Source organism: Leptopilina boulardi, unplaced genomic scaffold (genome assembly GCF_019393585.1).
Source record: "Leptopilina boulardi isolate dan_hultmark-lab unplaced genomic scaffold, ZJU_Lbou_2.1 LbouV2_371, whole genome shotgun sequence".
In the NCBI taxonomy this organism is placed as follows: Eukaryota; Metazoa; Arthropoda; class Insecta; order Hymenoptera; family Figitidae; genus Leptopilina; species Leptopilina boulardi.
The window spans coordinates 4,586,604-4,612,344 of record NW_026137942.1 but is presented as its reverse complement, the minus strand read 5'-3'; the positions used below and the strand labels follow the sequence as shown (position 1 = coordinate 4,612,344).

The 25,741-nt window shown below is 28.1% G+C and overlaps 1 protein-coding gene across 3 annotated transcripts in view; it reads left to right on the top strand.

Moving 5' to 3' along the window:
• LOC127287608 (teneurin-m) overlaps positions 1-25,741 on the top strand; it is a 122,103-nt gene that overhangs the window by 58,264 nt on the left and 38,098 nt on the right. For 2 of the 3 annotated variants that reach the window (XM_051314624.1, XM_051314623.1), the window contains exon 5: positions 28-1,851. In XM_051314624.1, the coding sequence (XP_051170581.1) occupies positions 28-1,851 (1,824 nt within the window). The remainder of the gene's footprint in view (positions 1-27; positions 1,852-25,741) is intronic. The other variant, XM_051314625.1, reaches the window with a different exon arrangement.

Below are 25,741 nucleotides of genomic sequence, written 5' to 3'. Positions count from 1 at the left end.
AAATTAAATTTTTTTTTTTATTTTCAGCTTCAAACATAGTAAATTGGTCCTATCAAGGTACAAAGGCGTGCACCGTCTTGGTAGGTGATAATTCAGAATCAAAATCGATGTCCTCAGAAACGAATAAAACTACATCAACTTCATCGACATCGTTAAGTAAAACGAAGCAGCAGTCTTCGACCTCCGGAGGTATGAGTTCCTTTAATGGTAATCTTGTAGACCCTATCATTCTTCGTAAGCGTAGAGACACTTTTAACCAGCATGACTCACACCAAGCAGTTGTTCCATCTGAGTCTAAGGTCAATTTTGGAAAACCATACGTTCAATTGGAACAGCTAAATGATTTGCATGAAGATTATTTGGATAAGGTTGTGCATGATAATGCGGGACGATTTACTAAAGTTAATAAAATTAATGAAATTCATCATAATTCAATGAAGAAAACAAAATTTAAATCAACAAATAAATTATCAAGAAGATCAATTGTTTTTCCAAATATTTTAAGCAACACTTTTACTGATTCTAGTTACAATAATTTTTTAAGCTCACCTTCACCTTCCACCACGTTTAATCTCCCATTAAATAGTTTGCAACATCACAAAACTTTGTCGTCTGTAGAATTAGTTACTGTTGCTTCCACAAAATCACCAGAATTGAAAGATGATTTAGAGGCGACAGCATTAATGAAAGACATGTTCACCAAGAAAATGCTCGACTTAGAAGACAATAAAAATAAGGATCCTAAGAGAGAAGACATCAATAATGAAGGAAATGCCCTCCGAAATGATTTCTATGTGAAAACTTTTTCCTCACATTCCTCATTAGCTAATTCTATTGCAAAAGATATAATAAATTTTTTGAATAAAAATTCATTTATCGCTAATGCATTAAACTCTACTGCAGAATTTGAAAATCGACTCAATTTAATAAATTCCGAATTGTCTTTTGAATTGTGGAAAGAGGCAGAAACAATGAACTCTTTTTCAAATAGTTCTAAAAATTTCACTAAAGGATACAAATTACTACAACAAGATTTGCCACGACCATTATATGAAGCAGAAGAAATAGAAATTATAAAACTACAAGAGGAAACAACTATAAAAACTATAATCCAAAACGATGGAGAAATTACACCAACAATAAAAAATGACAATAAAAAATTTTTCTATAATTTAAAAAATAAATCAACATTTGAAGATTCAATGGAAAAAGAAATTGAATTAAAGAAAAATATTTCTAAAAATGAACTTCCAACTAATTTTACTTCACCTAACACTTCAATAAATAATCAAATTAATCTATTTTTTCCTAATATGACTCTTTCTTCATCTTCCAAGATGCTTGTAAATTTAGCTATCAATATTGAAGATAAAGGATCTCCTTCAAAGTCTATGTTTAGTTTTTCCCTTTCTATGCCAACAGCAGATGACACTAACAATTTAACATCAAATATTAATAATAGCCATCATCAATCAGAACAATTAAGAAATAAAAATTTAATTGATCATGATGAAATTACATTGACCTCACCATCTGAAATACAAACTTTAGCACCGCCAATTTGGGCTGGTGGTGAATGTGAGTGTTCTTGTCCCTGTATGGATATTAATGATGATGATGATGATTCTTTATGGCAAAGCTCTTCAACTACATTAATGACCGACAAATATTCAGTTCAATCATTCACTGAAAAAATTGACTTGCAAACAACAACTGATGTTCTTAATTCTTCAGACAGCTCAACCGAGGAAAGTAATTCAACACATAAATTTTATCACTTAGAATCCACTAGTGAGACAAACTGCTCTGGAAATCCTATGCCCTTTGAACCCACTATATTGATTTTAGAAGGTAAGATGTCGCTATACTCAAATAAACTCCACTAGAGTGTCCCTTAAATATTTTTCCGCATTCTTTTAGTTTTCACATTATAATGCCAATATGAAAAAATTAAATCATTTTATATTATATTTTATGAATAAAAATTATATACACTAATGTTGGTAAGTGTTAAAAAAACAGTATAAAATACTGTTAAAGAACACATCTGCCTTTTAACTATGACAATTCAAACTATAAGAAAATTTTCAAACTTTATTGTAAAGCTGTAAATTCTGCGTCTTATGATAAATATTTTTTTAAGCTCCGACTATTTCGGATTAGCGTTTACGGTTTATGATAATAGTCACTCTCACAGAGAACATATTATTATTATTATATTAATTATTATATTATAGAGAAGAATCCCCTGTTATGTAGCAGCTCCGGGGGACGCACAGTGGGAAAAAAATGACCCTCTGTGGACAAAAATCTACCGACAACACAAATCTTAACCGATTTTAATATTTTTTTTTTTTAAATACTCGGAGAGGTTTTTCCTGTAACGCACAACTGCGATAAATTTGATTTATTTCAAACTAACCTTAAAAATGAGACCTATATATAAAATTACGTTATTAGGATGGTTTAAAAAATAAAAAAATGATTAATTTTGATATAGCAGAGAGTATTGTGAACCCTTTTTGATCACTGAATGCGAATTTGACATTAAAATTGCAAAATTTTAAAATTCAAAATGGCGGGTGCAATATGGCAGGCAATGTTTTATAAAAGTCACCAAATTCACTCGAAAGTTGTTATTCAGGGGTTTTTAAGGTCGCTGGTTACGAATCTGAAGTCTGATTTCAAAAATTCAAAATTGCGGATCCAATATGGCGGATTAAAAAATTAAAAACTCATTGAATTTGCATGAAAGTTGTTACTTGGAGGTTTTTAGGGTCGCTGATTACGAATCTGAAGTCAAATTTCAAAAATTCAAAATGGCGGATCCAATATGGCGATCAAATTTTTAAAAAGTTATTAATTTTTTATTTTATATCCGCTATTTTGAATTTTGACAATTTAACATCAGATTCGTCATCAGCGACCCCGAAAACCCCCGAGTAACAAGTTTTAAGCAAATCTAGTGAATTTCAAATTTTTTTTGGTCGCCATATTGGATCCACCATTTTGAATTTTGGAAATGTGACATCGGATTCGTAATCAGCGACCCAAAAAACCCCCGTGTAACAACTTTCAAGCAAATCCAATTAGTTTTTGATTTTCTTATCCGCCATATTGGATCCGCCATTTTGAATTTTTGAAATTTGACTTCAGATTCGTAACCAGCGACTTTAAAAACCCCTGAATAACAACTTTCGAGTGAATTTGGTGACTTTTATAAAACATTGCCTGCCATATTGCATCACAATACTCTGCTGTATCAAAATTAATCATTTTTCCATTTTTTAAACCATCCTAATAACGTAATTTCATATATAGGTATCATTTTTAAGGTTAGTTTGAAATAAATCAAAGTTATCGCAGTTGTGCGTTACAGGAAAAACGTCTCCGAGTATTTAGAAAAAATAAATATTAAAATCAGTTAAGATTTGTGTTGTCGGTAGATTTTTGTCCACAGAGGGTCATTTTTTTCTCACTGTGGGACGCATGAATATTCCCCAAATTAGACTTGCCGAAATTTTTGTGGTGTCGAATAAAAAATTAATGAATTTACATTTAGTAGAATTTTACAAAAGTAGATTTGACAATGAGTCTAATTTTAATATCGAAAAATTTCTATTTAACAAAATTCTGATTTTGTAGAATTTTTATTGAACTGAACTTTGATAGAGCAAATTTTCTAATACATCGAATTTTTAAATAACACAATTTCCAATTAACAAAATTTTTTTCTAGAAAAATTTTCATAAAAAAAGAATTTTTATTTATCAAAATTGTTCTTTTGTCGAATTTCCATTTATCCGAATATTTACTTAAAAGTATTTTTATTAACAGAATTTCAGTTAAAAGACTTTCTATATAAAAAAAAATCCTATTTAACAAAACTTTAATTGAATTAAATTTTTATTTGATTTAATTTTTATTTAATAGAATAGTCATTTAATAGAAATTCTACTTAGCTAAATTTTTAAGACAGAGATTTTCTATTTCACCGATACTTTATTTGATCGAATTTTCACTTATCCAAATTTTCATTAGATAGAATTGTACAGGGATGGGTAAATGTCGCAAACTCAAGGTTTGCTACGTATGATACCTAAAATGTGTAGTAAACGTAACAAATTGTCGCAAACGTCGCAAACCATATTATAAATATAACCTCACTTTTCGGATGTCAACTCGCCTCATCAGTCATCATCATAATAACAGATAAATTATAATATCTCAGGCAACTCAGATAAATAGATCTACTGATAAATATAAAGAGATGAAATATTCTTTAAATAATAATTTATTGCACTTCAGTTTAATAATTTTTATTAAGTTAATAAGTGTTTTTATATGTCTTTACTCTTTACTCTTCTGAAAAATTAAATAAAGATCTTTTTGATTTTTAGAAACAGCAGGAAGAAGCGGATGAAATTTCGAAGATATTGAATTTAGCAGAAAATGATCTTCAACTAGGGATGTTCTTTTTTGGATTTATTATTCCATTCGCGGTTGTCGAATCCAATTTTTTTAAAAAGTTTGTCAAAACTTTAAATCCGAATTACTCGCCGCCTACCAGAAAAACTCTTAGTAATTCTATTTTAAAAAAATTTATAATAAAATGTTGACCTCGATTCATTTTTAAAAAGAATGTCCACAAAGCAATAATCAAACGAATCAAACAAATATTCAAAAACTAAACACATAGCGGGAACCAACTAGATTGAGGTTATATTTGCTTTTGACCATTACGAGTGCCTACGTCATAAAATGTAACAAACGTTGTGTAGCAAACTGAACAAGTTGTATACACATGTAACATACGTAGCAAACTTAGGTAACATACATGAAGTATGATACTTACCCATCTCTGGAATTGTATAAAACGTCGAATTTCCATTTTATCGAACTTTCATATATCAGATCATACACCTAGCAGAAACATTTCAGCGGGAATTTTAAAATCAACATGCAAAAATTATCAAGAAAATTGTGATTGGTTAATTTTAAAACTCCCGCTGAAATATGTGTCTGCCAAGTGTATAATGGGATATGTGAAAGTTCGATAAAATGGAAATTCGACATTTTAAAAATTCTATCGAATGTAAATTCTGATAAGTAAAACTTCTGTCAAATGAAATATCGGTGAAATAGAAAATCTCTGTCTTAAAAATTTAACTAAGTAGAATTTCTGTTAAATGACAATTCTATTAAATGAAAATTAAATCAAATAGATATTTAAGGATAATTAAGGATAATTTAAGGATAATTCAATTAAAGTTTTTTTAAATAAGAATTTTTTTTATAGAAAGTCTTTTAACTGAAATTCTGTTAATAAAAATACTTTTATAAGTAAATATTCGGATAAATAGAAATTCAACAAAAGAACAATTTTGATAAAAAAATTCTGTTCTTTGAAAAATTTTTTTAGATATAAATTTTGTTAAATGAAAATTGTGTTGTTTGAAAATTCGATGTGTTAAAAAAACCGGCTTTATCAAAGTTTAGTTAAATAAAAATTCTACAAAATCAAAATTTTGTTAAATAGAAATTTTTCGGTATTAAAATTGGGCTCATTATAAAATCTACCTTTTTAAAATTCTACTAAATATAAATACGATAATTTTTAATTCGACACCACAAAAATTCCGGCAAGTCTAATTTGGGGAATATTCATGCTTCCCCAGCTCCGGTTCTGCAGCTCTTGTCATTTTGTTCATGTTTCTTTATCTATTGATATGAAACTTATGTCAACTTTTGTGAGCACTATGTGTAAAAAACGCTGTAATGATTTTTCCCGCTTTGTAACAAACTGATTTTTTTACTTGTTTATCAAGCAAAACTAACGAGCTTGAAAAATATTGACAACATGTAGAAACTCAATTTTAGTCCTTTACTTTATGATGCAGAAGGAATTTTTGTAAAATAATTGAATCGAAAAAAATTATGAGGTCATTTGCAAAATTGTCCCAGACCCGATTATGCAGCACCCAACAAATTTTTTTTTTTTTTTTTTGTAGTTTTATGATGAAATATCGACTTTATTTTTATTTTTAAGTAATTTAAAATGCACCTCATTGAATTTTACGGATATTAAAGTAATAATCAAATAATTAAAATAACATCAACATAGAGAATTTCATATCCAATTTTATGTGCCTTTAAAGCTTTATATAATGTTAAACACTTATAAAGTATAATAAGTATAAATATTTGTAAAATCTGTAAATGTTAAAAGCTTTTAAAAAATATTATTAAATAATATAAAAATTGACTTTTATATTTGTATTTCTTCATATTTTAAATTTTTAAGTTATTTTTGGAAGTGCTACACAACCGAGGTCAAATTTTATTTGGTCCAAAAACACTACCTTTTGAAATTCTTTCATAATTCTTCTGTTTTAAAATAAAAAAAATCAAGTTCCTTGAGCAAAAGTTAGGTATTTACACTAGCTTTAAAATGAAACCTAAACAATCAAAATTGGATGATCCAATTAAAAGTTATGAATAAAAAACGAAACTTGCTGTACAACCGGGAACACTCCCCTATTAATTACACAGGCCAACAAAATTTGATTCAATTTACTTTCCAAGAATCAGACAACACTTTTCCGAAGGTTTTCGACGTGTTGAATCCGAATCCGGTTTCAGAATTAAACCTACACGTCAGGTTTTCGAGATATTCTAACCTTAATGTGCAAAAAAACCCCGTTTTTTAACTGTATTTGAGGTCATGCAACATCAAGAGATAATTTTTTTTCAAAAGATCAATATTGCATCTGAAAGTGCTATTCTTCCCTTTTAAAACACATTTTAAAAATTTTAAAAATCTTTATTTGTCTCTTGAGTAATCGTTCATTCAATTTTCTAAGTATGACGAATTCTTCGATATTTAAAAAAAAGTCCGCCATTTTAGATCCGCCATTATGAATTTTGAAAATCTTTCATCGAATTTGTGTTTAGCGACTCCAAAAACCCCCGAGTATCAACCCGGTAAGAAGCGAGGAATAGAGAAAAATTGAAAGTTTGCAGACATAGAGCAGAAGTTAAGAATTTTTAATTTTTCTGAATAGGCGATTTTACGTTTTTACCCAATTCCTCACTGAACATCAAAATATCAGAAAAATGAATTCTTCTCTATTCCCAGTAGAGGTAAGTCAATAGAAAAGAATTCAGACTTCTTATTCTTCTTAATGCGCAAAGTTTCATATTTTCAAATTTTTGGTAGCGAATAGAGAAAAATTAAATTTTTGGAGAGTAAAGGTACGGTCACACGACTTTTGGAAAAACCATTCTTGTCTTTCTCTCTCCTAAGACAGAGACATAAGATTGTCTCACTCTGCATTTTCTTACATTTCCCAAAGACGGAAAATGCAGAGTGAGACAAACTTATGCGTCTGTCTTAGGAGAGAGATAGACAAGAATGGTTTTTCCAAAAGTCGTGTGACCGTACCCTAAAATTTAAATATCTATTCCTTTCAATCGACAGTATCAAAATTTCTGAAGCGCATTGAAAGGAATAAGAAATTTGGAGAGTGAAGTGGATATGTCTATTCCTTTTAATTGATTGTGTCAAGGAGGAATTTAGAGGAATCAGGAGCGTATTTAGAGGAATAGAAAATTTTAGATTAAATGAGGTATCTTTATGCCTTGCAATTGACTGCGTCAGGTTGTTAAGAATAATATGTATATAATTTAGAGTATAAATTTTGGCCAAGTCAATTAAGAAGAATAGATTTTTCTACTTTTTTTTGCTTCATCGAGGAATTGAATAAAAACGTAAATGCTCCCATTCAAAAGAATTGGAACTCTGAGTTCTTTTCAATTATTCGCCTCTTACCGGGAAATTATTTTTATACTTGAATATTCTGTAAAATAGAATTTTAATAATATTAGTCAATATATGAGACCTGAACTATTTATTTATATTATATGGAAATATTTCCATAAGCTTAAGCTTAAGAAAAAAAAATATATAATTTTTATTTATTAACACAATTAATCATTTAAAACTATTTAAATTGACAAAATTATTAATTAATATCATTAATGTTCATAAAAATATATATACGATAATATACTCTTTGTAATAATGAACATCTGAAAAGCTGTTTGATGACTTAACAAAATAATATATGTATCTGTTTAATGTGTTCATTATAAGACATTTTCTCAAAAAATTTTATAACCTCCCCTGGTCGAGCGCGTTAAGGCGCTCCCAGTGCGGTTGAGAGATATGATGGTCGAGGGTTCGAGTCTCAGAGTCAACTCGTCGGAAAATCCAAGATTGAGAGATGAATAATCATTTTTTCTATTTTTTTCTATTCCCAGTTCATATTAAGTCAATAGAAAAGAATTCAGACTTCTTATTCTTCTTAATGCGCAAAGTTTAATATTTTTAAATTTTTGGTAGCGAATAGAGAAAAATTAAATGTTTGGAGAGTAAATTTTAAATATCTATTCCTTTCAATCGACAGTATCAAAATTTCTGAAGCGCATTGAAAGGAATAAGAAATTTGGAGAGTGAAGTGGATATGTCTATTCCTTTTAATTGACTGTGTCATGACATCAGGAGCGTATTTAGAGGAATAGAAAATTTGTAGATTAAATGAGGTATCTTTTCGCCTTGCAATTGACTGCGTCAGGTTACATGTATAATTTAGAGTATAAATTTTGGCCAAGTCAATTAAGAAGAATAGATTTTTCTACTTTTTTTTGCTTCATCGAGGAATTGAATAAAAACGTAAAATCACCCATTCAAAGGAATTCAGATTCTGAATTCTTTTCGATTCTTCGCTTCTTACCGGGAAATTACAAGCAAATACAGTCAATTTTTTAAAAATCGTCCGCCATATTGAATCCGCCATTTTGAAAATCTGACATCGAATTCGTGTTCAGTTATACCGAAAATCTGCAGAACTATTTGAAATTTAGATGTTTATAGTTATATTCTTCTCTGTTATCAAAGTTTTATCTGTTCCTTTTCAGTTTTGGAATATCGAAGAATTCGCCATAGTCAGAAAATTGAATGAACGATTACTCAGAGACAAATGAGGATTTTTTAAATTTTCAAAATGGGGTTTAAAGGGAAAGAATAGCACTTTCAGATGCAATACTGACCTTTTGGGGAAAAAATTATCTCTTGATGTTGCATGACCTCAAAAACAGTTAAAAAACGGGTTTTTTGCACGATAAGGTTAGAATATCTCGATAACCTGACGTGTAGGGCATGGAATAGTATAAGGAGAACTCACTCTATAGGCCGTTTTTGAAAATTCTTCCTCAGCCTTTCCAGATTTAATAGAAGCATTTACATATCCCCGATACCAACAACCCTAGCGGAAAAGCGAGGAATTATAGGTCACGTGATACATTGTTATATAAGTGTTTGTGTATAACTGTCAGTTGACGTTTTTTTAAATGTGTTTGATGCGATGAGTTAATTTTGTGTAATTATAAATAAAAAAGGGAAAAATGAGGCTGCTAAATTGATTAATGAATCAGCATTAACACAGGCATTTTTACTTGATACAAATTATTTTGTATGTATTTGAACTTGTCATTATATTTTGTTTGTTTACATGTAAATATAACCTAAAAATAAAAAAAAAATAAGAAATTTCGTTTGAAATATATAGGGCTACAATGAAAAAAAATTATTTATATTTTTATTATTTTTTTTATTTTTATAGGGGAGGATGGGGCAAGGATAGTTAGGTAAGATATTTTTGGATCTAGCCGTGAAATTTAAACTGGCATCGGAAAAAGAATACTATCGTTGGAAAGCCTGTTTATTTAGCTACAATTTTGCTATACATTGTTTTCTTGTAGATTGCAATGCCTTCGAGATAATATTGGAAAAGTAAAAAAAAATTTTTAACTATCCTTGCCCCACTAGTGGGGCAAAGATAGTTGAAAATTTGTTTTTACTAAGAATGATACAAAAAATCATGAAATTTGATTTTCCATTGTTTCAAGGTATCGAATTATATTTGTCAAGAAATAACAATAAAAATTATTGTTCTAATTAAATCGAATCATGTTTAATACAACTTAGCAGTTAAGGATGATCATTTTTATAAAAAAAAACATGTTTTTTGTGAATTTTTTGAAAAACAAAAAAATTATTACATCGCGATCCATAAAAAGCAATTAGGATTTCGTTTGCAATTAAAAAATTGTGTTAGCCAGACATTTCCTTGTCATAAGTATTACAACAAGGCACTAACTAGTTTTGCCCCGTGAGCGCTTTTTTCAAATTATCACAAATTTTTAGTACAAAAAAAATTTTTTTTTAAAAAACGAATATGATATTCGTTATCAGCACAAAATTTTACACCAGAAAACATTTACGCAACCAAATATACTTAATAAATTATATCCGCAAAAATAAGATTAAATAATAAAAATAAGGTGAAAATATTTTAGCAAAACTGAGATGTAACACAAATGGGCACGTAGCTTCTACAAATAGTATCCCCGCAAGCTCAAATTTTTACTGTCATCTTTTGGTGTTAAGACGAGTGTACATGATAAATGACCCGTTTTTTTGACGAGCCGTTTCTGTATTAGAGCCACTAACTATCCTTGCCCCATCCTCCCCTATAACTTACAACAAATTATTGCAATTCCTTTATTATTTAATTATGAAACATAATTGAAAACAAATATTTTAAAAATCTAAATTATATATTCGCATATAAATAAGCAAAAACTTACCAATTTTCAGATATATTTTCAAAAAAAATTTATGTTTTATTTAAAATTTTTGTGTGTAACTTTTTTCTTTCTTTACAAATGAAGTCAAATAGTTTTATTGAGATCAAAAATTTGTACACTTTTTCTAAAATTATTATATCCTATCACTTTACACTGTTTTGAGAACAGCTGTCACTAGGCGCAGCCATATTTTGAAAACTTCTAAGTACAGAGCCTTTCCGCTAGAGGCGTCATAATCGGAGATATGTAATTTCGGATTTATTCTCAAGCAGGGGGCCTATATGCTTAATGGAGCTTCTACAATAGCTCCGTTTGGCAACTCCAAGTCCAAGTCGGTTGGAGTTGGTTGCGCGCGCATGGTGTTGCCAACTGTCGCCGAGTTGAAAATGAAAAAAAAAAATTATGCGTGATCTCGTGCTCACGAAATAGTTGAGGTTATATACCTTTGAAGCTGTAAACACGCTGTAAAGTTTAATAAATTATTTGTTGTTGCTGTTGATGTTGCCGCCGTCTCATCGTTTTTTAAAAGGTAAAAAAAATATAAATTATTAATCTTTTAATAAATTTTTCTTTTATAAATAACAAAATTCTTTTCCCCGAATAATACACAAATGCAATGAATTTAATATTTGTAATATATAAATATGGTAATAAAGAAATATACAATAAATAAGATGAACTGTCAATACAAAATTTTTTTATGTTTTTTATTGACATTATAATAAAAGTTTTTCATCATTTTGATTTTACAATATATTAAAAAGGTATTGTTTATAAAAGAAAAATTTATTAAAAGATTAATAATTTATATTTTTCTTACCTTTTAAAAAACAATGAGACGGCGGCAACATCGACAACAACAAATAATTTATTAAACTTTACAACGTGTTTACAGCTTCAAAGATACATAACCTCAACTATTTCGTGAGCACGAGATCACGCATAATTTTTTTTTCATTTTCAACTCGGCGACAGTTGGCAACACCATGCGTGCGCAACCAACTTTAACCGACTTTGACTTGGAGTTTGAGTTGCCAAACGGAGCTATTGTAGAAGCTCCATAACAAGCAGTGTGAAGCAGCAGGCCCGTTCAACTCCGTTGAATGAAAATGGCAACAATCAGCGCCCCACAACCAGCGTAGCAACTAATTTTTACTCAGCTTGCATATCTATACATACAATAGATATAGATATACAAGCTGAGTAAAAATTAGTTGCTACGCTGGTTGTAGAGGCGCTGAATGTTGCCATTTCTATTCAATGGAGTTGAACGGGCCTGGTGAAGCAGTGAGTGCTCCTTATACTACTTCATGGTGTAGTGTTAATTCTGAGACCATATTCGGATTCAGCACGTCGAAAACCTTCGGAAAAGTATTGTCTGATTCTTGGAAAGTAAATCTTGTCGGCCTGTGTTATTATTATATTATATTATATTATATTATATTATATTATATTATATTATATTATATTATATGGGTGATTCTTTAAAAAGAGGGCATTTTCATGTCTTCATGTTATCCGCACAGTGTATGATTTTGTCTTTTTTTTGGTCAGAAACCTAATATGTCTTGAACAAATGTACCAAATTTAATGATCCTTGGATGGAAATGAAGCTAAATAAATTCAGAATGGAGGAAAATTATAGAGAATCCTTGATCTCATTTTGTGGGCCTTACAGACTTCAACCAAGTTAGTCATTCTTATTAAACAATAATAAATTGAAGTGTATAAACCGGTAAATCATAGTGAAATTAAAAAAAAAACATATTTCCCTAAGCATTTAAGGTCGCTGATTGAAAAAATAATGTTAAAATTTCGAAATTCAAAATGTCGGACTAAATTCCTTAAATTTTTAAAAATTCTTTGATTTGTACGAAACTTGGTATTCAAGTGTTTTTGAGGTCACAGTTAAATTGAAAAATTCAAAATGGTGGATTCAATATTTGACAAACTTTTTTAATAATACTTAGATTTGAATAAAACTTTGTATTCCACTATTCTTGAGGCCGCTAAATTAAAATATGTCGGTTAAATACAAAGTTTTGTTCAAATCCAAGCATTTTTAAAAAATTTTAATCCGCCATATTGGATCTGCCATATTGCATTTTTTAATTAAACCACCATATTTAAATTCAGCGACCATAAAAACATTGGAATACCAAGTTTTATTAAATTGATAAGTATTTTAAAAAAATTTTGTCTGACATATTGAATCCACCATTTTGAATTTTTCAATTTAACTGTTATATTTGAATTTAGTGACCACAAAAACACTTGAATACCAAGTTCCGAACAAATCAATGAATTTGTTTATTTATTTATTTACACAACGATCCCGCGGTCTATCTTGGACCATAAATGGGTAACAAAAGATGTATAGAAGAATACAAAATTATAAAATTAAAATTGGTAAACAATATATAATTTATAATAGAAAAACATTAAATAATTAATTATAACATTTTAACGCCGAGCTCATCAATCGCCACGTTCAAGGTTATAAAGATAACTTTCCATAGTGCGTGTAAAAACTTTAACTGAAGAAAAAAACAAATCTAAGTCTGGGTTCATTTTTGAAAAAACATTGTTAATGTGTTTACACACAAAAAAAATCGGTGCTGTATATCCGATTCAAAGCTTAGGTATATCAGTATAAAAAGGTATATAACTACGAGACGAAATTCTAGGACTTCTAAAATTAATCATTGCCAGCAAGTTCGGTGCATAAATTTGCGAGTTCAAAATTTTAAATAAAAAGAGAGTAGCAAACAAAATTCTTTTTTCAGCTATGGGGCGAATTTTGAAACGCTTACACAAACAGTAGTAATCAGAACCACGTGAAGGATAAAACCCGTCAGCTTTAAATGCTAAAAATTTCAAAAATCGCTTCTGTATACTCTCCTTATATTCTTATATACTCTCTCTTCTGTATAAATTTAAATAATTTAGTCCACTATTTTAAATTAGACATTTTGAATTTCAACATTTTAACATTATTTTCGCAATCAGCGACCTTAAATGCTTAGGAAAATATGTTTTTCTTAATTTTACTATGATTTACCGGTTCGTACACTTCAATTTGTTATTGTTTAATAAAGATGACCAACTTCGTTGAAGTCTGTCAGGCCCACTAAATGATATCAAGGATTCTCTATAACTTTCTCTATTCTAAATTTATTTAGCTTCATTTTCATTCAAGGATCATTAAATTTGGTCCATTTGTTCAAGACATATTAGGTTTTTGACTAAAAAAATGACAAAATCATACACTGTGTATCCCTGGTAAAAATTCCGGACTGTTTACGGACTAGTCTGAAATTAGTCCGAAACAGTCTAGTATCAGGTTTTTGTCATCTGGAATTAATTCGGCTAAATCCAAAATTTGAAAGTTTTGTGTAACTGGTAAATCTGGAATTAATCGGGTCTAATCCGAAGTCAGTCCGATCAAACAGAGAATGCAGATTCTAGATTTACTGATTACACAGGCCGGATTAATTTCAGATTCAATAGAAGTAATTTTGCATTTATTAGTAGTGTATGTTCCGATTAATTTCAGATTAGATTGGATTGATTCCGGATTTACTAGTCACACAAATAATACTAATTTCGGACTTATTCAGGACTAATTCCGGATAATAGAAACCCAACTCTAAAGCTGTCTGTTTCGGATTAATTCCACATTTCGAAATTGTAACTTAACATTAAAATTAGTTCAGAATAGTCCGGAGTTTGTATGTAATTAATTCGGTACGAACCTGTTACAATCCGGTCTTAATCTTATATAACATCTCAATCCGAAATAAGTCCGGAAAAATTCTTAATTTATATGTAGAACATGGAGAATAGTATACAGGAGACCAATCTCCCATGCATTTACTTCACTAAACTGGTGTCAAGATTCGTCGTAAGCTAAGACAAGTACTCAGCTTGCTCATAGGTGGCAAAGAAATCAGATAGATACCATCAACGTGCGCATGTCAAGAAGTATTTGTTTTGATCTGTTAGCTGTCATATTGTTTTGAAAAACATAACTTGAATTTAGGTATATTTTGATGCTGGATAATAAAAATGGACTAATATTGGTAAATAAAGGCAATTATTTTTTACAAATAAGTTAATAATAATAATAAATAATAAATTTATTAATTAATAAATATTTTAATATTTGTAAACTAAAAATTTTTTTCTTTTCAATCTATCGAAACAAGTAAATTTTTTTATATGATTGAAAATAGTTGATTTTTTTATAACTTTGTAATTCTTTTTAACTTTAGGCAAATTTACATATTTTATTGAACTTTAAAGTAATTGATATTTGCCTTACGTGAAGTGTACGTGTACTTATGTTTCTTTTTAGAAAACATATTTCGCCTAATCATTTAAGGAATTAATTAAAGTTATATTAATATAAAAGTTACGTAAGAAATTATCGCAATGTAATACACATTTTTGTTGTTATTTTGATAATTATTTTACCATAAAATTGATTTTGAATTTATGTTTGATTTATCAGTGGGCAAAGTATTTACAAAATAAAAAAAAAATTTGTATTAATAAAATTAATTTTTATTTGGAAATGTAAAGTTTGAATATAATTTTAAATACATCTATAGTTAAAAAGTTTTCTCATAATTCTTAGACCTGACTAAATACGTATTGACACACAGATTGACGACTAATTCGGACTCTTTTCTGATTAAGATTTTTGTTCAGACTGCGACTGCTCATATTGTAGATATTAATTTTCAATTTTTCCAGACCCATTTCGGATTAAGATTACAAAATTGCGATTACAAAACGAAAAGTAGAAAAGTAATATAATAACAGCTGCGACTTTGTGCTCCCTGCATGCTTCTGCCATCTGACGGCGGCAGGATGTAATGAACCTGTCATTATATTACTTTCATACTTTTCATTTTGTAATCGCGTTTTTGTGTGGATTCGCACAATCTTTCGGATTTAGAAAATTTATAAGATAAGGATCCTTGGTATTTTGGACGATTTTTGTAAAAAGTGTCCGTGTTTTGAGAAAAAAAAGTATTTTAACATCAATGTTTATCATTTTCACGTTCAGTGCCGTTTTTATGGACGAAAAAAAATAAAGTAAATAATTTGATTAAAAACAAATATTAGAAGAAGATAAATATTTCAGTATCAATAAATAGAAATTTATAAATGAAATCAAATTTTCAGTAATTTTAAAAAAAAATTTCCCTCTAAAATGACCAGTATCTGGAGAATCACTCATGTAAGAGAGATTATAATATTTTAGTGAGAAGGGTAAAATTCAAATGACTATTAAAATGTGATAAAAGACGGAACACTTCGTCATAAAACTGTTTAGTAATTTTTCGCATTTTATACACAATAGTTTTATATTTACAAGCAATTAAAAAAAGCAGATATAAATTTTATATTAAAATGTTGCAGAAAAATTAATTTTTGCACAACTTTTAATTAATAAGTATAATAATTTATAAATAAATAATTAAAAATATAATAATAAAATATAAATATTAAATGAATAATTATAAAAATAATTAATTTTTACATTTTTGTTTAATATTTTTAAAAAATTTATATCCATAGTAGCATTTATTTAGTAGTATACAAATATGACATTAATTTCAAATTTCATGACTTATTTGCAAATTAGGTGCCCACTTCAGAAAGTTTCACTCAAGAGGAAAAAACTTATTTTAATGAGTTTCGGAAATATTTAAAATAAGCGATATATTTTGCAGCATTTTTCATTTTTAGTGATATTTTGGAAAATCTTTAAAAATTATATATAACTTTTGTAATGTTTTAATAATGATGTTGTTTTTTTAGATTTTATTCTATAAGTTTTCTAAATCATGATATAACAAATAATTTCTGAAAAGATACAAAAATCTTAATCTAAAAACTATTATTATTATTATTATTATTATTATTATGACTCAGTTATTATGGTTGAAAGACAGGTGCACTTATCGTAAAAAAATATTTTTATGTACTCAAAAAAACCAAAATTATGCATCAATTAAGGAAATAATATTGATTTGATATTTAAGAGAGGTGTATATTTTATTGTCTGAAATAAAATTTTTTATTTATTCTTGTTTCTCGAAATCTGTAATATATTTTTGAAATATCTTGAACTTTTTACTTAACTTCTTTCACCATTTTTTACGAGTACATAGAAAGTTTTTATTTTATCATAACCCTAGTGTATATATAATATGTATATTAAGGTGTTTCTTATTTTTGCGAAAGTTAGAATTTCTTAGGTCACCAGCTGGAATTTATGCTAAAATGTGAAAAAAAGAGCTATGCAAAAGGACAATTCATTTGATTAATATTAGCGCGTACCATCTTAAAGTTTTAATGGATTTTAGCACAGATTTAGTACACTTTCACGGACATGGTGTCATAACTTTTTTTTATTACTTAATGTCTTGACCTAACGTTGTATGCAACATCAAGTCAAAATATTAATTAATAATATTAGTCAGAATCAAAATGCGACTAACCGAATAATCTACATCCGATATTTAATCCGAAATTCCATTCAATTTTTGTTTTTTTTTATTTTGATAAAATTTCATTAGTCAAAATTTGTATCCATCTAAATTTTGATTACAGAGAAATTTCGTTTTTACAAAAGTTTCATTTAACATACTTATAAAACCACCGATTTCTCATTTAATCAAAATTTCATTTTTATTCTTCATAATGAAAATTCGGAGTTATGTTGAGGTTTTATTAATTTTTTAATTCTCCTGTATCTAATTATTAATTATTACTTAATTACGAATAATAATTAATTAGGAAATTGTAAATTCCCTGAAAAACTTACATTAACATTTCAATCTTTGGTATATTAACGATAAAATTTGCTTTACGATAAGTTTTTTTTTAATATCGATTTATTCTCTGTAAGCAATGAAAATTTGGATATATAAAAAAACTGTAGAATGAGATTTTGGACACATGAAGTATAAGTATTCCATTATCAGATTAAATTTATTTGTTTGAGGAATTAATCTTTGTGGCTTATTATTACCATTAAAACGTCAAACTTTGCCTCGGTTATGTCAAATTTATTCCTATTTCGTCTCTTAGGAGAATAGAACTGAGCCGTTTCAAAAAAGTTATAAAAAAAAATAACATTTCAAATGACTTTTGAATCCGTTTCGAAAATTGAAACTATTATTTAACATTTTTTGTATTTTAAATTAGTGAAAATAATATTTTACACTGAAAGAATTACTTTCGAAATAAAAACTATTTAGGGAGAAACATAAATTGTACGATTAGTGTTATTGAAAAACAGATTATAATCTGAATAATTCCTTTTACAATATTTAATCCACTAATTATTGCTCTAATATAATATCAGGTACAGATAATCGAAAAGAAATTTTATGTAATCAAAAATCGATTAAATGTATTATTATCGATTATTACCATAGTAACGGTTAAGTTTAATTATACATATGTTTTCTTAATATATTCGTGACATTTGTTAAGTTAAAAATAAAAATATATATCAATTAATTAAGGGTTTTTTGTCCCAGTTAATATTAATTTAATAAGAAGTTTAATTTTAACCGATTCCATCATCATAATTTTTTCATTGAATTCTGAGAATTAACAATAGATAGCAACTTTCTTATTTCAAAATAAATTTAAACTATATAGTAATGTTTACAGAATTGACCCTTCTACTTGGTCACAATCATTCGAGGTGTCCTCTTTTTAAACCTATGTACGACTTGTTAATTTAGATAAATTTTTCGGTTAACTGAATTTTTGATCAAATGAATATTTTATAAATTAAGATTAGAAGAATAATATATGTGGCTTAATCTGCAATATATTATAAAAATAAAAGATATACCCAAAGATATTAATTTTTTCATATTGTGCATTAAAGTATATAAATCCGCAAAAAAAGACTCAGCTTTTTTACATTGATAAATAATTTTTGCTCAATATTTATGCTTTTATCTCTTGAACTAAAAATAATATCAAAATTTTTATATTTTTCTTATAAATATATTTATTGCTTTAAAAAAATTTTTCTTTACTCTCAAAAATAATTATCATTTTATATCTTCTTTCTGAAAAATTTTTCACATAATAATTTATCATATACAAAAGTACAAAATTATTATTTGACGGAAAAATAAGAAAAATGTTATTAATTTTTAAAAACCTCTTATTGTTATTCTATTTCAAACAATACTTTTCGATTTCAGATATGGCGTCAAATAAATACCAGAACGTAATTTTTAAGAGACACTCTAAACTTCACACTGCATGTTTTATTCGTGCTAAACATTATTATTGCTTTTAAATTAATGTACTAACAAGAAAGGTAAGTGTTTTATTGCACAGTAGGCGAGTATATATTTATTAATTTTAAATATTTTAGACGAATTTGAATTAAAGTAGTTTAAGTAAAAACAATTTTAATAACTATATTTAAATAACTAAAAAAAATTGGAACTTGACCCAATAAAAGTCTAATAGATTTTAAGTAATAATTTATACCTAAAACTTTTATAAATTTAAAACAAAAAATCATGATAACGTAATTTGAAATAGTATGAATCCTGTGAAAAAAAATTAACAAGTGTGAAATTTCATATTAAGTATGAGTGTTAAGCTGCGACTGTGGAATTTTGAAAAATACCGCATTATGTACCATGGTGAATGCGGAAAAAGTTATAAGCCTACAAAAATAAAATAACGCTACAGGGTTAATAAATATGGGTAAATAAGATAGAATAAAAGCCAAAAGAATGAAACGATACTTCAAGTTACAAATTTACTTTTAAAAAAAATTAATAAAATTTCTTTTTCAATTTATGGACAACGGGATGGAATTTGAGTAATTTTACAAAAAACCACATATTTATTTTGAAATTATTTTTTTTAATAAAATGTTTATTTATAAATATACTGCACGATTTTAATGAAACAAAATATTTCCCGATGCATAACCTTAAATTGTCTCTCATTTAGAAAAAATTTCGTTTGAAAATATGTAAAATTGCTTTATAAAAACAAAACAACAACAGAAATACTGTATTAATTTGTTATAGTTGTTCAAAGAATAAATATATTACTTAAAGTTTCTGAAAAAAAGTAGACGCATAGGAGCACTATTGCGTTTTACCGACGGTCGATTGATTTTTAGCGCGGGAACTTTAAAATATAGAATTATAAAAGAAGTATTCTTTAGTAATTCACAATAAATATATTAAGTAAAAAATTAATTATTTATTAAAAAATGTTTTTATTATTAATTTTCAAATGTAATAAACAATAATTCCTGTATGATTATAATAATTTATTGAAATTAATTTTCAGATTAAATAATAAATTAAAATTTAATAAAACTTTTAGATAAAATTCAAATTATTCTTTACTTTATTTTGGAAAATATACTTAAAAAGATAAAATAAAATTTAAAATTAATGCTTTCAATTAAAGGAATATATGTATAATAACTATTCAGTTTTATTTTATCTCTTTAAGTATATTAAAAAAATATATTTTTGATATTTTTTTTTTTTATTAAATTCTAATTTATTATTTAACTTGAAAATTATCTTCTACAAATTAGTAGTTATAATCATATATTGAATTCTTTATTATTATTTATTTTAAAAAAGGATGAAATAATAAAAAATAGACTTTTTAATTACCCGTATGGAAAAAGCCACGATCTTGCCCTCAAGAGTTCGGGGCCCCCGGTGGGGGCCCATGAGGGCTGATCCATATGGCGAATCCATGAGGGGCAACGTAGGGGCCCCGCATGGATCGCCCTCATGATCGATTAGCAAAATTTTCTAAGTTTAAAATTCAAATATTTTTTCATCAACAAAAGATGAATGTTTCCAATGATTCAGAACAACGAAAAACGCGTTTTTAATAAAAATATATTTACACTTTTTTTTAAAATTCACTTGAGATGATTCGTGATAATAATCATAAAGCATATAATTAATTATATTTTATAAATTGCATTTGATTGGAAAATATAATTTAATATCTTAACTTTAACTAAATGATGTTAAGCACTTTTCTTTGTTAGGTATTTTTGAAGTTTAAATAGCATCAAGAAGTTAGCATTCGTTTTGAAGTAGCGTGCGTAGCGTAGTTGGTAAAGCGTTAGACTCATAGTCCGTAGGTCGTAGGTTCGATTCCCCCCATGCGTTAGATTTATTTATTTCTCAGGTTTGCGTTTAATCATTAATTCTATGTATGAATTAATTGAAAAATGAAAATATCCGTTAATAGTATGCATAAATTACATATTTTTTAATTTTTTAATTAATTAATTTATTATTACTTTTAATTATATCCGACAGTTAATTAATTAGAACGTTAATTAATAAATTCAATTTGAGTAAGAATTTAATTTAAAATTGAATAATTATTAAATAAATATGTTATTTATTCATAACTTAAGCTTATTTATTATTAATTAACTTTTATAATATAAATTTATAAAATTTATAAATAAAATATAATAAATTTTAATAAACGAATTACAACCTCGTAATACTTTTTTATGTAATATTGCATGAATTATACAAATAATAATAATAAAAGTATAGGAAACGATAAGGATATTTAAAATGGCCCCTAATGGAATCCGTGAGGGCACCATATGGAAAATCCATATGGAATCCACGAGGATTTTCCATGAGAGAAAGCATGTCACGCCTTTGAGGGCTCTACGTGGATTGCCCCTATGGTTTCCATGCGGCACGAGGGCAATCCACGAGTGCCCCTCACGGGGCCATTGCCAATTTTCCACACGGGTAACACAATTATTAATAATGAAATAATTATCTATTGTACTTCGTATCGTTTCATTCATTTGGCTTTTATATTATTTACACTTATTCATTATCCCTCTGGCGTCCTTTCGTTTTTTCGTCAAATTTAAAACTTTCATCGCATTAAGAGTCTTACAATTCCGCATTCACAATTACACTCAGTGCGGTATTTCTCGGATTTTGTATTCGCAACTTAACACTCGTAATGCGGAATTGCGCATCTCCTAATTCTTTTTTTTTTACATGAAAGTATATTTTTATTTTATTATAAGTAAAAAATTATAATTAAAATTAAGAATATAAATTTAGAATATCAACTTTATGCAAAATCTAGTTTATATTAAGAAGGTTACCGACTTCATTCGACCTCAGTTGCACGAAATTTTTTTAAATATTGTAAAAAAATTTTTTTAATAATTAATTATAATATCTCACATTAATATATTCAGATTCGCTTGAAACTTGTCAATTGGGAATAATTGAGTCGTTGATTACGTATTTATGATTTCAGATTTATTGTTAGGTAAAGGAATTTTTTTTAACAAATTAAATTTAAAAATAATATTTTATTCAAGTTAACTTATAAAAGTCTGAAATTCAACTAAAAATTTTAAAATGGTTGAAGCAGTTATAGATACAAAAGGTCATAAATCTCAGACGATGTGTTTTTCCGAGTATTTTACTCAAAAGATCAAATTACATTCATTAAAAAAACAATTGCGTATAAAATTATTATTATTATTATTATTATTATTATTATTATTATTATTATTATTATTATCGTTATTTTCCAATGGTGTGCAACGAGAAAAACAAACAAAATTCATAATTTTTCAAAAAAAATTCCTCCGTTTTGAATTTTAAAAATCGGATTCGTAATCAACGACCTGTTACTCTGAGGTTTTTTTGTCTGACTTATTCCGAATCGGAAGACAAATTTAAAAAAATCAAAATGTATGAAATTTTTAGATAAAATACTTTCAAAAAAAGCCAGATTTGGTTTTTTGCTGAACCCAGAATTCGAAGGAAATTTTAGCTTTAAATATTTAATGAACCCAAATCGAACGTATTAGAATATAGATAGACTTACCTATACTTACATTTTATATTTTTCAAAATCGTTTTTCTATTTTGTTATATTTTTACTTAACATTATAATAGTTTTTATCTCTTGTGCTTATTTCTGCTTTTTGAACATTATTCTGCATTTATTTAACAGCTTTTTTGCACGTTTATGTATCTTATTAAAATTTATTTTTATTTTCATCGAAAATAATAAGACAATAAAATTTAATATTTATTTATGAAAATATTTTTAAAAAAATCGTGTCACTCACCAGATATTTCCGGTATTGTTAGGGTTGTATTTATTTTTAAATCATTATGAACAAGAGAAGACCAAAATATAATTTTAAATCAATAAATTCATATATTTTACAATAATACATCTTGGAACTGACCTTTTTATGCGTGAATTAAAAAAAGCTTCTATAATGGAAAATATGGGGAAAATATCACCTTAGCGTGCCATACCGTGAAAGTATCGTGGAAGTTATATTTTATAAAAATTAAAATATTTTAACATAAGACAGTTTTAAAAAATACCTTCAAATTAATTCAAATTTTTTTATTAATTATTATTGAAATAAAAATTTGTAATAATAATTGTATGGGTATTTCTAAAATTCATGTGTTTAGTTAAAAATTTTAATACCATAAACAAGCTTACTAAATTTTACTAATTAAATTCGAAATTCGAAAGAAGGAACCAGATGGTGGTACAATGGAGATTCTTGTTACTCGCCATAAATATATTTATGCTTCTAATTTATTTATGGGTTTAATGGAAGTACCCGTTGGGATCGATTGGATATAATTTATCATTATATAATAATCAAATTTCTATATCATAAAGCGAGTGTAGCTTCTAATCCGCTTATTGGAATAACTACCGTCTTATGTCAAAAGCCAGCAACTATTTAATTATCAGAATCGCTGCTATCACTTTTGGCAAAACAACGTTCCAAAAATGAGATAGCAATCTACCCAAAGAAAAGAGTTGCATCGCTAAGAGGACTGAGATGGCAGAGAAATCAACATTTTTTCAGTGTGGTTGACCCTCTAAAAATCTATCCCTCGGGCTGCACTGATCCTCATATTACGGCAATACCGTCTGGCTTTAAACTTCGTAGATAAAAGTCCCTGTGATCTCGGTTGAGGAACCATGCCTTTGCCCATTTATGTCTTGATTTTGCTAGAGGCTTCTTCGCCTTCTCAAGGACTGATGAGAAGACTCTGCATCCCCCGTTGCCTGCGACGTGGCTAATGTTCGCCTTGTCACCAGACTGCTCTTTTCATAATAAACTCTTTGAGATGCTATTGCACTATGGAAACTCTCAGCTTTATAATCCCAATTCTTCCAAGCTGTCCACATCTTCTAGGTTCTTAACTACAACTGCGAGTTTCAATCCTATCCGATTGGGTCCTAAGATTGTCATCTTTCTGTTTTCTGGCTTCTTGAGTATTTTTCAGGGCTTCCTGGACCTCTACTTTGCCGGTAAGACAATTCAAGTCGCGGATCTCCAGTGTCACCCTTTGATCCACCTTACCCATGCCATTCACTGCTTTGTCAACCTCGACGGTGAAGACGTTCTTGTTCGAGTCGCCTCCGATTTTGCTCAGGTCTCCTCTTTTCGCAGCCATCACCTGCTTCTTAAGTCCCTTTCTTTAAAGCGCGTCACCGAGAAAAAACAGATTGCACTGAAAAAGTCTTGGGCGTTTAGAATTCCCAACGCATGAATGAGAAGCACCAAATAAAGAGATTCTGCACAACTTCATTGTGGGGCTAACTGTTTCCCAACTTGGGTGCTCTGAGTGCCCAAGTCTGATGCTGCAGCATCGCCAAATCTTAATAACAATAACGTGGAACATCTGCTCGCCCAACATTTAGCATAGAGGTACAAAGCAAAGAGCTACTGCATTTCCACTGTTGGAACTGCTGATCGCTTAAGACTTTTTCAGTGTGGACCTCGGTTGAATGAATCTATTATTTTGATTTCAAATTTCAACAGATTGGACTAATTGTTCGAATACGTTTTTAATAGAACGTCTAATTCGTTTAATTGAAAATAGTGTATAAATTGATAATTGTTAAAGAAAAGGATACTTCAAAACGGGAATCAAGCCTTCCCAGCTTATTCACTTCATTTTATTTAATTTTTTTTATAAACTTGGGGTCAAAACCACTAATTCGTCAGAGCATCGACAAAAAATTCGTTTGATTTATAAGTTCTATAACTCTCGGTTTATTTTTGCTTCACTTTGTTTAAAATTGCATTTACTATACGATACAATTATTGAGACGACTTAAAATATCAAAGACGATTAAATGTCCCGTCTCCACAAGGAAATATCTTTCGATCACATATAATTAGAAGTGATTCCCGATTATTCAAGAGTGCCAGAAAGACAAAGACCTTGTATTATTTTCTTTCTGTCAAAACAATAAGAGGCAGCCATATTCATTATAGACGTCGCGTACATCATGTACTACAGCACAACGCACGGTTAAAATCTAAATTTTGATGTGCACAGAACGTGTTTGTAATAAAAAAAAAAAATTTGAATTAATAAATCAAGTGCAATTTTGTAAAATTCTGTGATGTCAGGCCGAGATTCTTTAAAAGGCCGGCGTAGAATTAACGGCGAGTCTCTCTTTTTTTGGAATTATTATTTGTCAGATTTTCGACTTTCTAAATTCTAAATATTGTATTCAAACCATTGATTTTTGTCCAAATTTAAACCCACACAGCATCGAAAGTTTCCTAAAGCTGTATTAAAGTTGTAGTGCCACTTTGGCAAATTTTAGTGGCAAAGCTTAATACAGGTTAAGTAAATATGTAAATGTCCGAATTTGAGTAAACGTTTAGCGTGAAAGTTGCCTAAAGATGTAAATTAAATCTTTAGTACATGTTTAGCTTAAAAGTTGCCTGAAAATTTAAATGAAATCTTTGGTAAAGTTTTAACGCGAAAGTTGCCTGAAGATTTAAATTAAATCTTTAGTACAGGTTTAGCTTAAAAGTTGCCTAAAAATTAAAATTAAATCTTTGGTAAAGGTTTAACGCGAAAGTTGCCTGAAGATTTAAATTAAATCTTTAGTACAAGTTTAGCTTAAAATAAGTTGCCAGAGT